The sequence below is a fragment of the Prionailurus bengalensis genome, chromosome C1, assembly GCF_016509475.1.
Source record: "Prionailurus bengalensis isolate Pbe53 chromosome C1, Fcat_Pben_1.1_paternal_pri, whole genome shotgun sequence".
Taxonomy (NCBI): Eukaryota; Metazoa; Chordata; class Mammalia; order Carnivora; family Felidae; genus Prionailurus; species Prionailurus bengalensis.
This window is the reverse complement of record NC_057345.1, coordinates 157,057,037-157,071,520: the sequence shown is the minus strand read 5'-3', so window position 1 is coordinate 157,071,520 and position 14,484 is coordinate 157,057,037. Positions and strand designations below refer to the sequence as shown.

At 36.8% G+C, this 14,484-nt stretch overlaps 1 protein-coding gene across 2 annotated transcripts in view; it reads right to left on the bottom strand.

The window, feature by feature from the left end:
* Nucleotides 1–11,398: 11,398 nt before the first annotated feature.
* Nucleotides 11,399–14,484, bottom strand: part of XIRP2 (xin actin binding repeat containing 2) — a 74,678-nt gene continuing 71,592 nt past the window's right edge. Inside the window, exon 7 of one of the 2 annotated variants that reach the window (XM_043576951.1) lies at nucleotides 11,399–13,277. In XM_043576951.1, the coding sequence (XP_043432886.1) occupies nucleotides 11,771–13,277 (1,507 nt within the window). In that variant the 3' untranslated portion in view covers nucleotides 11,399–11,770. The remainder of the gene's footprint in view (nucleotides 13,278–14,484) is intronic. The other variant, XM_043576950.1, reaches the window with a different exon arrangement.

Genomic DNA, 14,484 nt, shown 5'->3' with positions numbered 1-14,484 from the left:
GAACTCTCAGGTCTTCCAAGGACTCACGTTTGATTGAAACCTCCCAGCGTGCATTCTTACCCTTAAGTTCTGTGCTGTGAAGTGCCTGCCTACTTGGTCTCTGCCTGATGCTAACTCCTGAGTCTGAGTGCTGCTGGCCTTTTGGGATATCCTTGAACAAATTGCTGAACCTCCCAGATATTGTCTACATGTTTGCTTTAACTTAGATTATAAAAATATCTATGGGGGATTTCTAAATGAAAAGCTTAAACCATACAAGTATAAATTTTGAAGAATAATATTCAGTAAAAAGGTACTGAAAAACAGATGTGGTCAAGTGTCTGAAAGTCTGGATTTCCATTGTGGCAGTGGTTCAATTACATGCATATTCTAATTTTCTTCCTGGGCCTGAGATTGGCTCTATTTCCTTACAGGTAGGTGTGGCCATGCCACTGAGTTCTGGACCATGACAGATAGGAAAAGTGAAGTACCTCACTGCTAGGTATGGCCCACTGGTGAACCTCATTCTCTTCTCACTCTCCGCCCATCATTTGAGGGGATTCCAGGGCCTCAGAGGAAGACAGAACCATCATTTTTGAAGGACTTTATGGAGGAGAGTCCTCACCAACCCACTGTGGATTATGATATAGCAAGAATTAAAATTTTCTTGTCTTAAACCACTGAGATTTCAGGGGTTATCTGTTATACCTAGAGTTACTACTACCAATGCATTACATCTACTTTCTTTGCTTCTGAGGTTTCAGTGCTAGAATCTGAACTAATCTGTTTACCTATCCTCAGTGACGGAGCTCCAGTTATGCTGCTATGCCCTTTACTTTCCTGCATCTGTTCATTACCACCTTCATTTAAATGAAAAAATAAAAAACAAAAACAGAAACAAACACAAAAATCAAAACATCCTTTTAAGATGTTTCTCTGGATAATTTTCTCCCTTATTACTCCCCATATATCTCTACTTCTCAAATCTCCCAGATTAATTTAGGCACACTAGTTTTTGGCCAGTGTCCCCATGGCCTCTCACAACTTACTATAATCTGCCATTTTCTAAATGGGTAACCTTGGGAAAATAGTTAAACCTCTTCAAGACATAAATTCTTTGCCTAGAGATGATGACATCTCAGAAATGTGTTGTCAAGCCAAATGAACATCAGTTACCTCGATTACAAAATCATGATACTAAGAGGTATTTCATCTGTTTTAAAATGTCTCAAATGGATGTTAACAGATCTTTATTTTGAAAAACCTGAACTTTGGCAAAATGTAGGCATTCTTTATAAGTTTTTTCCTTCCTTTTTTCTTATCCCCTTACCCTCTATTATTAGCTATGTTTGGGGATGAGGGACTGAAGATGTTTCTGCAAAGTGCTGTCATTTGCTGCCTACAGGAACTTATGCCATTCACTCATTCGTTCATTTATCAAGTATTCATTGAGTACTCATCCTATGCTAATGTAAGGAAGACAGAAACAGGATGCCTTAACTAATGAAAAAAAGCTGGAAAACTGGTGGGGGGCGGGAGGGGGGGTATAAGTGGCTGCATACCCTGAGGGCAGGAGAGAGATGAAAGGATGAAAGGGAGGACCTTACGGGGAGTCTTCAGCTGGATCTTGTCGAAGATTGCCATTGAAAGTCGAAGCAGACGAAATCCGTATGCCATTTGTGCTACAACTCTCTTCCTCCTGCCTTGGAATAAAAATATCAGTGGAAATTATTCGGTAAATGTGGCCATTATGTTTTACTTCTGCTGATATTGAAGTTCGTTCTTATTCCCCGAGGACACAGGTAAAGGTGGAAGCAAGGCAGTGGTCTGGGTAGGTTGGAGACGCCAGCCTGGAATTTAATATTTTCTGTAGGCAATCTCTTCATGGGTAATTGAAAGTGGGCTCTTTGAAATGCTAGTGATTTAATACTTTTCTTATGAATTAAAAAATAGGCACATGCTCTTCCTTTATTCTTTATAAAGTAGCCATTTAAACATCTTCCAGTGTTGGAAGTATTTCTAGCTTAAATATTTCAGAACTTTGAAAATTAAAAGGCTTAGTATTTAGGGCAAATACTCCCTGTCCTGTTTCACATAACTAGGGCTGAACCTTTAATGTCCTGACATTTTCTGGCACCGGGACAAGTGCTGCCATGTTTTACAGCCACACGGAGAGTGAGGTAATCACTAGCAGCAGAGGCATTGATGTCTTTCTCTAAGTTATTCACAGTCTTCAGGTCCCACATGTGCTGATTCCTACCTGACATCTCCTCTCTGCCACATTCAATTGCTTTTGTTAATTTCATTGATTTAAAAAGAGCAGTTCTGCTTCTGCTTGCCTTTAAGGTAGGCAGGAGGATTGATGTATTTCTTTCACTTCCATTCCCTGCGGTTGATGACATTTTCAATAAATAATCTTATTTTTTTCTTTCCTACTTTGCATTATAAATGTCTTTGGAATGTATGGGCATAGGTACCTGGTCGTACTCATGGTATAATATACATGCAAGCATGTGTGTGTGACTGTGTGCAAACATACATATACACATAGATATGTATATGTATACACATACACTCACAGAAAAAATGTGTGTATACATTATGACTATGCATCTTCAGTATAATACAGTCATAGGTGTATTACTTACTCATACTTATATTTATTTATTTTTTTATTTTTATTTTTTATTTTTATTTTTATTTTACTTCATTTTATTTGTAATCTTTTTTTTTTTAATATATGAAATTTATTGACAAATTGGTTTCCATACAACACCCAGTGCTCATCCCAAAAGGTGCCCTCCTCAATACCCATCACCCACCCTCTCCTCTCTCCCACCCCCCATCAACCCTCAGTTTGTTCTCAGTTTTTAACAGTCTCTTATGCTTTGGCTCTCTCCCACTCTAACCTCTTTTTTTTTTTTTCCTTCCCCTCCCCCATGGGTTCCTGTTAAGTTTCTCAGGATCCACATAAGAGTGAAACCATATGGTATCTGTCTTTCTCTGTATGGCTTATTTCACTTAGCATCACACTCTCCAGTTCCATCCACGTTGCTACAAAAGGCCATATTTCATTTTTTCTCATTGCCACGTAGTACTCCATTGTGTATATAAACCACAATTTCTTTATCCATTCATCAGTTGATGGACATTTAGGCTCTTTCCATAATTTGGCTATTGTTGAGAGTGCTGCTATGAACATTGGGGTACAAGTGGCCCTATGCATCAGCCCTCCTGTATCCCTTGGATAAATTCCTAGCAGTGCTATTGGTGGGTCATAGGGTAGGTCTATTTTTAATTTTCTGAGGAACCTCCACACTGCTTTCCAGAGCGGCTGCACCACTTTGCATTCCCACCAACAGTGCAAGAGGGTTCCCGTTTCTCCACATCCTCTCCAGCATCTATAGTCTCCTGATTTGTTCATTTTGGCCACTCTGACTGGTGTGAGGTGATACCTGAGTGTGGTTTTGATTTGTATTTCCCTGATGAGGAGCGACGCTGAACATCTTTTCATGTGCCTGTTGGCCATCTGGATGTCTTCTTTAGAAAAGTGTCTATTCATGTTTTCTGCCCATTTCTTCACTGGGTTATTTGTTTTTCGGGTGTGGAGTTTGGTGAGCTCTTTATAGATTTTGGATACTAGCCCTTTGTCCGATATGTCATTTGCGAATATCTTTTCCCATTCCGTTGGTTGCCTTTTAGTTTTGTTGGTTGTTTCCTTTGCTGTGCAGAAGCTTTTTATCTTCATAAGGTCCCAGTAATTCACTTTTGCTTTTAATTCCCTTGCCTTTGGGGATGTGTCAAGTAAGAGATTGCTACGGCTGAGGTCAGAGAGGTCTTTTCCTGCTTTCTCCTCTAAGGTTTTGATGGTTTCCTGTCTCACATTTAGGTCCTTTATCCATTTTGAGTTTATTTTTGTGAATGGTGTGAGAAAGTGGTCTAGTTTCAACCTTCTGCATGTTGCTGTCCAGTTCTCCCAGCACCATTTGTTAAAGAGGCTGTCTTTTTTCCATTGAATGTTCTTTCCTGCTTTGTCAAAGATGAGTTGGCCTTACGTTTGTGGGTCTAGTTCTGGGGTTTCTATTCTATTCCATTGGTCTATGTGTCTGTTTTTGTGCCATCATACTTATATTTATATGTATATATGTGAACATTTCATGTATATATTTTTACACACACAATGAAGTGTTGGGAAGCCAGAAAGATGTGGAAAACCATATCTAATGAGCTATTTGGTCAGTTAGGACTAATTTCAGTCCCTGTCTCAGTACTTAAAAGCTGGGTAACTTGGTAAACTCAGTCAAGTAACTTAACTCCCTAATCCACAGATTCTTCACCTGGGATAATAAAACCATATCTCATATTGTACCCATGGGGTATTTGGGACTGTTAAATGGGATCAAGGGCCACGGTGTTCACACTTGCGGTGATCTTGGAACACAGCAAAAGATGAACGTTACCTGCCATTAGTTTATATTGTTTTTGTACAGACATATGTAGCCATTCTCTAATTAATTGCAATTGGTTCCCTGCTTATCTGTAATTTCTGGTTAAATAATGCCTAATCCAGAGCTCTTTTTTTTCTTGTTGTTGTTAATTCTTGTTAAAAACCTTCCCAAGCCAATGAACTCTACAGATTATCTAAATTTGTTAAAATGATCAATATATTAAATTTCTAAATATACTGAAATTATGTTTCATGTGCAAAAATTAATAAATTTTATTTTTTTTCAGCCAAATCATGAGTAGGACCTTAATTAAGCAATGGATATTTCATTTGGTTCTAGAACATATACATGTGTATGCACACACATAAGTGTACATTCATATAGAAGTAAGATATATGCACATATATAAACAGTATAATCATATACAATGATAAATGAAAAAGCATAAAAATAAACCAGAAAATAAAAATTAAATGCATGATAGCACAATCACAATACTTTCACAAAGACTACTTGGGTGGAGGAAAGGGTATGCGACTTCTTTATTATGTCTTTGGGTCACAATACTTAAACATGTGATCTTGGGCAACTCAATGTCTACACATCTTGGTTTTAACTATCCAACCTTAATGTCCTACACAAATTATTGTGCAGAAAAGTTTAACTTCTAATGTTTGGGAAAATGTACATTTTAAGGCCAATAGAGATTCTTGTCTATGTATTTGTACGTGTGTACTTATATGAATGAATTTGTCTGTCCTTAGGTACTGGATTAATTTTGTCAATCTTTAATAAATATGTTTTCCTGTAACATCTGCTGAACCCTATTTGTAATAATGAAACCTACCCATTCAGCCATTTTTCTAGACATATACCCAAGGGTGTCATTGGCATCTAGATATGCAATTTGGGAGCACAACTGCAGTCTCTTGAAAGTATTGTTTTCACATGTTATATAAGCATGGTCTGTGGTGGATACTTTGCATATAATCCAAAAATCACTCCAAAAGATATCCTTATCAATATTTACTTATTTATTATTTTTTTTAACGTTTATTTATTTTTGAGACAGAGAGAGACAGAGCATGAACGGGGGAGGGTCAGAGAGAGAGGGAGACACAGAATCTGAAACAGGCTCCGGGCTCTGAGCTGTCAGCACAGAGCCCGACGCGGGGCTTGAACCCACGAACTGGGGGATCATGACCTGAGCCGAAGTCAGACACTTAACCAACTGAGCCACCCAGGCGCCCCCCCTTATCAATTGTTATATGTTACTCTATGTACAGTGGCTCAAATTTTAGATTTATATGGTGATTGGCTCTTTCAACAACATTTACCAAATGACTACCATATGTCAAACTTCTTGCTGGGAATTGGGAAAACATGGGGAGTAAAATCAGACCCAGTGCCTGTCTTTGTAAAGCTTCCAGTCAGTATGGGGGGTGATGTGGGATAGAGTGCCATGGGCACTAATCAGATAACAAAAACACGTACAATTGCAAATGTGATATGTGTAAGGAACAAAAGATGAGAGAAATATTTAAGTAGTAAAGGTCAACAGGATTTGGGGAAAGATTTTAATTGGGAATGGGTGAAAGAAATAAGGATATAAAATATACTCTTAGTTTTCTGGTTTTAGTAGCTGGATGGATAATGGTGTCTGAGATATGAATTGCTAGAAGAGTGCCAAGTTTGAGGATGGAAATGAGGAGTGAGTAATGCTCTGATTTGGAGGTGTTGGATTTAAGGTACCATTTAAATGTCCAAGAGAAACTATCAGGTAGTTGTCTGTATGATTCTAGCTTCAGAGGAGAGCTAGATATACATTTGGGAGTCATCAGTATTATGAAGATAATTGAAGCCTTGGGCGTGTATAAAATTACTAGGAATAGTATAGATGAAGAAATAAAAGAGATTAGCAAACATTTTGAGAAACTGTAAATGGTTATAGGAAATTATGTAAATGGATGTGCATTTGTTCATAAGCGCTATATCAACAACCACAGATCAATGCAGGTATTAACAAAATTCAGAGGAATAAAATGCATAATCTGAACATTACAACTTATAAATGCTATCCATTTGATAATAAATATTTATCCAACTAATGTTGTTATTAACTTATGACAAATATGTATTCAGAGTTGATGATTTTGATGGCATTAAAATTGAACATGTTGGCTTTCTAAAAACAGCCTGAACAGCATTGAAAATTGCTGATATTGGTGTTTTCATAATTTGAACATTAACTATTAAACACATACACATTAACATTCACACATACAAACATAGAAACTTAGAGTATGAAATGTAGAAATTAAAACTTAAAAGAAATCAATTAATGAACTAGGGCATAACATTTAATACATTTTTTCATTATTTGTTCTCAGATATTGATGGCATTGTGTTTTATATATCATCTGTTACTAAATCATTGAAATTTTTATTGAACAATAAATATTTTAGGTTGGATAGAGTTCAGGAAATAGTAAATTAATTTGAAATTCACTTTTAATCAATTTGTTTGATAAAATTTCTATATGGGCAAATAAAGATGATAGAAAGATGTGTTCAACAGAAATATCCTTTAATCAGTCTTTCTCCTAGAGGGAATGGTTTAATGGGGATGAAAGGAACATCATGATAATTAATAAATAAACATCTGCCACCATCCTATAAAACACGCAGTAAATTAGAGGGTGGACACAGTAGTGGTCATTACCAATTACTGCGTCTTTGAACGTTTTAAATCATCGTTTATCAAAAACAATGTTAAGTTAAAATGATAATGAGATGGATGGATCCAAGCACAGCTGGACACCTTCCCTTTGTTCCTGAAAAGAACCTGTGCTTGGTAAGGACATGCTGGCAACCTCACAAACCACGTCGCATGCAAAGAGCTCAGAGCAAAACCAGTACATACATCCCTGTTCCCTCTGTATCTGGCAAATGTAAACTTTTCCTGTAACTCCTTGGCTAAAGTGCATAAATGGCTCTTGGGCCTTCCACAGGCTTTCTGTACTTTAGACTCCATGAGGTCAGGGTTGGGGTCCATCTGCATCATGAAGTAGGGTGCCCACAGCCAAAATTTCTACATTGCCTGTGGAGTGGATCCACCAGGCTTAGAGGACCAACACATTAGAAGGGGCTGGATTTTTTTAAAAAAATGTTTATTTACTTATTTTGAGAGAGTCAGAGAGCATGAGCTGGAAAGGAGCAGAGAGAGAGGGAGAGAGAGAATCCCAAGCAGGCTCCACACTGTCAGATCAGTGCCCCATGTGGGGCTTGATCTCATAAGGGATTTTATCCTTCTATGGAGCTAAACAACTTTTACAATTAAATTATATTTAGGCTTTAATTGTTGATTAACACTTCCAGATTTTTGTTAATTTTCCCCCCAGAGTGATAGGGGTTAGCAATTGGTACTCAATTCATTTTTCTTTTTTTTTTTTTAATTTTTTTTTTTAACATTTACTTATTTTTGAGACAGAGAGAGACAGAGCATGAATGGGGGAGGGGCAGAGAGAGAGGGAGACACAGAATCGGAAGCAGGCTCCAGGCTCTGAGCCATCAGCCCAGAGCCTGACGCAGGGCTTGAACTCACGGACCGCGAGATCGTGACCTGAGCTGAGGTCGGACTCTCAACTGACTGAGCCACCCAGGCGCCCCTCAATTCAATTTTCATTGTAATTGCTATTTCTTCTACATGTCTCAAATATTTGACACACGGCACCAGCTATGCATTTGCTTCAATGTAGGCATCCTAGTTTATGACAGCTGAGAATTTTAACAACTGCACGGCCATCTTATGCCCATTGTCAGCCAGGTAGCAAGTAGTTCAGTTCTAAAATATACCAGTATCTGCTTTCTTAGGCCACTCCCAAGAGTCCAGCTTGTCCAGGTTGTGTTCTCAAAGATGTAGATTCTGAGACAGAGATTAATGTGAAGGAGGTTTTTCAGGGTGTGCTCTTGGTATCAAAGGAAAGGAAGGGATATGAACAAAGCAGGGTTGGATATAAGAGAAGTTGATGGTGATGGCGTCTCCGTGGAGGCCTCAGCCAACCCTACAGGGATATTTGACACTGGCATGACCCTTCGGAGTTCTGCTGAGTTTTCTTTCACTGATCACTTATTGAGCACAGTCCTTGTGGGGTAAGTGGTATCTTTAGCTAAAGCAATCCTGGTAGGGGGCTGAAAGTTGAGGGTTTTCTGTGGGCAGCACTTCTGGTATCTGGGGAAGTAACTCCTTTGTTCCTGAAGGAGGATCTTGACTGTGCATCATAGAATTTACAAACATATAATCACATCTAAGTAAATTGTGACTATGGCAAAATGAAGACAATTTAGCTTTTAAACCGGAAATTTTTCACCTATTTATTTACTATTATTTTGAAATCTTCCAATTTAAGAGAACTCTTTGTGGCTATATATTTCCTGTATTGATACCCTTCTGCATCCATAAGTATCAACTGTGATTAATTTTTTTTGAATGCCCCTTTTATAGTCTGGGAGATGATATGGGAGATGCCATGATTTATCCTTTTTTTTAAAATCACTCTGCCAACTAATACCAAGGGCTCCATATTTGTTGAGTTGTTGACTGGATGATACCACAGTGTTTGTCAGGCTTTCTATCCATTAATTTACTTTCTACAAAAAGGTAGTATAGCAAAAGATGATGACCATACTGTAGATATTCTACTACTATTAATTTTCCTCTACCACTTAATTTGCATATAAATACCTAAAGCTTAAAAATTTCTCACAGTATTTTAGGAGAAAACATCCACAGTAAATGGACCTTGTTAAATAGATTAAATTAGCCTTTCCAAAGGACTCTATAAAAGCTGAGATTAAATTACTTTTAGATTATCTAAAAATATTTTTTGTTTTCTATTAGAGTTAATTTCCGGGGGATTGAGGCTCTGTACTGATCAGCACCTCTCATATGCTCTCAAAGCTCTTATTTTGAATCTGAGTATTATGTCCATTGCCTATTTCTGATCTCCATGTAAATTTGATTTTTATAAAATAAGATTTCACATTACTGTTAATACCTGCAGATTTCTAAACTTTTACATTAGATTTGGAAATCACCCTTGGTTCTCAATAGCATTTCCAGATAGAGAGAAAAAAAAAAGCATTTCACTTCTCTTTCACTTCAACATCTGTGATAATCTTTCTCTAAGTTCATTTTCTTGGCAATGGGAAAATTTTCTCCTCCTCAATTGGATAGTCACCAGTAGTCAGTAACTATCAGAAGAGAGCAGAGAAAGTATTCTTTTTTCTGTCTTTCAGGTCCTTAAAAAATTAATGTGCCTTTAGAAATTACTCTAGAGATGTTCATAGAAAATTGCCAGATGTACATGTTGGTTGCACATTTGGGAATAGGTGCATTCTGTAGTTTTACTGCACTGTGGGAAAACCATTGTTCTAATCCAAAAAATGTGCTGCCCAAAGCCCCATATCTGTCACAAGGATTGATTGCGTGGAAGCTGCAAAAGACAATTCAGCACAATTTTCTGGGGATAAAACATTTTTACAAGATTCATTGGAAGGCCCAGGCTCAAATAAATATTGCAAAGCCCCTTACATGCCAAGCTCTGCCATTACATAGCCTCCTCTGGTAAAGCATTTGGTCCATCATGGGCCTATCTTCACTCCTTTGGAAAAGAATAATATTCCTGGAAATATTATTTTTATAGCATAAATATAGATATGACATAGTTCTGTAATATAATCCCAAGTGAAAAATAATTGAGAAGTTGTTTCATAATATTAATAGGCATATGTTTAAAAAAAGAATCCTAAAAGTATAATGTGGTTTCTTGCTGTTATGGGTTGAATTGTGCCCTCCTAGAATCAATATGTTTAAGTACTAACCCCTAGAATCTCAGAATAGGACTATACTTGGAGATAGTCTTTAAAGAAGTAACTAAAATAAAATGAGGTCACTAAGGTGAACCCTAATCTAAATGACTAGTGTCCTTATAAGAGGAAGAACTTTGGACTCAGACCCATACAAAGGGAAGACCATGTGCAGAGAGAAGATGGCCATCTGAAAGTCAAGTAGATAGGCTTCAGAAGAAACTGACTTGCCAACTTGATCTTGGACTTCCTGAATTATAAGACAACTTTATTTTGCTTAAGCCACTCAATGTGTATATTTTGTTATGGCAGCCCTAAAAAAAAATAGTAAGTCTGTGATATCTGTTGACAACATACTAGCAATATTTGTTATACTTTCTAAGAAAAAGTAGTTTTCAAAAGTACATTGTTTTCATACTTAATAGAAAGGGGAGAATAGGGGATAAGACCTGTTTTTGCATATGAACACTCCAAATTAATGTGAAGCCAGTTATTTACATTCATGTTATTTTTTCCTCTAAGCATCACTAAATGTATTTGCAAAAAGGCAAAATCAGCAGAAAATTCAGAAGACAAATTTTTCAAAGTTTGTTTTTACAATGGAAAAACTTAATATCCATCCAGTAGGATAAAAAAACCCTGACAAAATGTAGTAGTAATATGATTTGTATATTTATTGATTACATATGGTAAGCAATAAAAATGCAATGTGCATAATTTATTTAAGTAACTTCTAAAATCTTTGTCATTCAGTTGATTTCTAAGAATGGACTCCACATTATTTTGAAGAAAAATTGATATTTTTCATTAAATGTTTATAGACATTCCATGATAGTTTAATATAGGCAATTATTTAAAAAAACATAATCATCATATCTTTAAAAATACAGAGCAAACAAGAGAATGAAATTTTATATTTTCTGATAATACTGTGGCTTTGATTCAGTATTTTATTTTTTCCAGGATTGTGTGTGTGTGTGTGTGTGTGTGTGTGTGTGTGTATTAAATACCTCCTGCCCCTGAAAAGACAGTTTCCAAATTATGGAAAACATATATACTTAAAATCTCAATATATTTGGAAAAAAGTTACGCAAGTATTTTGGTTCGCATCTCAGGTGATTTAATTTTATTTCAGCAGAAATTATAGAGAAGGTATAAGAATTATAATAAATACCAGCAGCACAGAATCTCATCAGTGATGTTATCTGGCATGTTGAAAACAGAGATATACTTAAGTGCCATTTGACAGGAACACAGAGCCATATTGTTTCATCTTTTCATTACATTCAGAATAAAAGTAGATTCAAACCGATTATAGAAAACACTGTATAGCTTAATGCAAGGAAAATTCCATTGTGATAGACATGAAATTTCTGAACATCAAATTTACAAGTTCAACAGAAGGTTATTGAAGTCTATTTCAGACATCAGTGTGTCTCAGACTTGAGTGTGAACTGCAAGTGGGCAGAGATGTTTTACTCAGTGTCACTGTAGCACCTATTCCTTTTAATTTGCTCTTCCACGGTGAGTTGTTCAGACTGGACCTCCACTCTGGGAAATGAAGGCTTAGCTGCACATGCACTGCTTGGAGCATCACAACCTGTATTCCCATTAACGTGGGCTGTTACTATTGCTTCACCATGCCCACGTTTGATGCCCTTCCCAAATTCTCTTAAATACAAGCATGGCATATTTTTAATTTGATCTACAGATTCCATTAAGTCACGTTCGAAAATGTTCTCATTCTTTTTGGAAAAAGCAGCGATCTTCACAGGGTTAGAAAAAAGGAAGTGTAGATTTTTGTTATTTGCATGGTTTCCTTTGGTGTTTAAGATATTTGTATCAGAAGAGGCTAAGGATCTTTCCTCCTTTACTATTAACCTGCCACTGAGACCCAGTTTGGGGGCAGACTGCACGAGACTGCCAGCAGTAGCTCTGTCAGCCTGTTTCCCGAGGGCCATGGCTAGAATATTCCTCGAGTACGCCTTCTCAGATTCAAATATACCAAGTAACTCTGAGATTCTAGATGCATTTTCTAAATTTTCAATTGGAAATTCACTTGCGGTATAGTTTGCTTCCCTTGACAATGGTAATAGATTAGGAAATTCTAAAATAGATGTCTTCTGCCTGCAATTACTCAGACACGAGACTGCTACATAATTGTTATTATTATTCTTATTCAAATTCTCTTTACAATTTTCTGGCACCACCTCATCATCAGTGTTAGCAACCTGTAAAACTTCTGCACCATCAGGTTCATTAGTTTCTTCATTTTTCCCCTTCTGAGCACTCTGCACAACCACATTATTGTTGTCATTAAGATCCATTTCACTCTTCCTCTTATTCTTTGTATCTTCAGCCTCATTCAGCTTATCTTGCACATTCTTATTTCCTTCCTTCTTCTCATCTTTTCTTGCTTCGTACATGTCCATGTCTTTGATTCCTATAACATCCTCTTTTTGACACATATGGATGGACTGCAGATATGGCTGCAGGAAAGAAACATTATCTTGCTCCTGCCCTTTATTCTCCAGAGTTTTAACGGGTTCTATTAGTGATTCACTTTTAAATTCAGAGGATGTAGGGACTGTCATTTCTGGTGGCCATTTAGGTTTACTCATTTTGAACTCTTCCTCAAGGGGGAAGGTCTTCTTAGGCATCTCCCTGCAAGGGGGCCAAATGATTTTTAATTTTCCCCTCTCCCTGAATTTTTTCAAATCATCTCTTTGTCCTCTACTGTTACTATCATCTAACTGTTTATTAAGATCTCCAAGTAAGGCAGTGTTTTCCACACTACTTTTACACATATCTGTGGCTTCATTAGGAATAAAATCCACTGAGCTGCTTTGATTTTTGTAATTCCATCGATCTTTATGCTGTTTGTGTCCAAAACCTTCATCATAATTTCCTTTAGATTTGAAAAGCTGGTTAAAGTGAGGTTTACAATATATTTGTCCATGAAGTGATGCATAATTTCCCAAACTGCCAAAAAGAAAAAAAAGAGAAAAAAATGTTTAACATTCCATATATATACTGTAAATTCATAGGGAATTAGGAAATTAATTATTTCAAGAATGAGTTAGAGATTCAGTACAATTAATTTACTGGCAATAGGAATGTACTTATTAATTGAACGTTCTTGTTAGATAATGGTTACTGCTAACATTCAACATGATACATGTCTTATTTAGAATTTCATGTTTAGTACTTAGAATTTCATGTTGTATGTCAAGTACTGGTATAATAGCTATTATAGTATAATACATATATGGATATAGATGGTGTAAAATCATAAGACTAAACCTTTGTTAATTCAGTGGTTTATGCGGGGGCTGCATTTTTCAATAAATCCTGAAGAGTACACACACACACACACAAATCAACCATTTAAATTTCCTTGTTAACTAGATTTTGAATGTATTGGAAAGGTTGCCTATGCAATTGTTTATTTGGCCTCTTTGGGGAGATCAACAAATAGAGTGCCTGTTAAAATTAAAACCAAATTTAGTCAGAGGCATCATTTTTTTTTAGTTATCACTGAGTCTCCACATAAATACAGATACACGAATTAGATACCAAAACTTAAAGCCCATGGATAAAGTTTATAACAAAACTAAGTGATAGGTGCTCTGGTGGCTCAGTCAGTTAAGTGTCTGACTGTTGATGTTAGCTCAGGTTGTGATCTCATGGTTGTGAGATCAAGCCCCGCATTGGGCTCCACGTCAAACATGGAGTCTGCTTGGGATCCTCTCCCTCTCCCTCTCTCCCTGCTCCTCCCCACTCATGCTCTCTCTTTCTCAAAATAAACAAATAAATAAACATTAAAAAAAAACAGCAACAAAAGTAAGTGACAAGGTATCCTCACCAAACCCAAAATATAAGGAGGTAAAAACAAACCAAAAACTCTAAGACTAGCCTGAGAGTCGCATCTGTATGAGTGACAGCAGAAGAAGCAAGGAAGGTGTCTAAAAAAACAGAAAATATAAAACCACAAAACAGTCAGCCAGTATTTTCTGGAAAGTATCACATGCCAATCAGAGAATAGCAGCTGAAACTGGGCGGGGTTTTACCTTCTTCATTGGCCAGTGAGTGCAAGGGCCCTGTAGTAGGGAAGTCTGCCAGAGAAGTTAAAACTCTCAAAATTGACCAACTGAGATCCCCTTTTAGGATAACACTTTACACTGAAAAC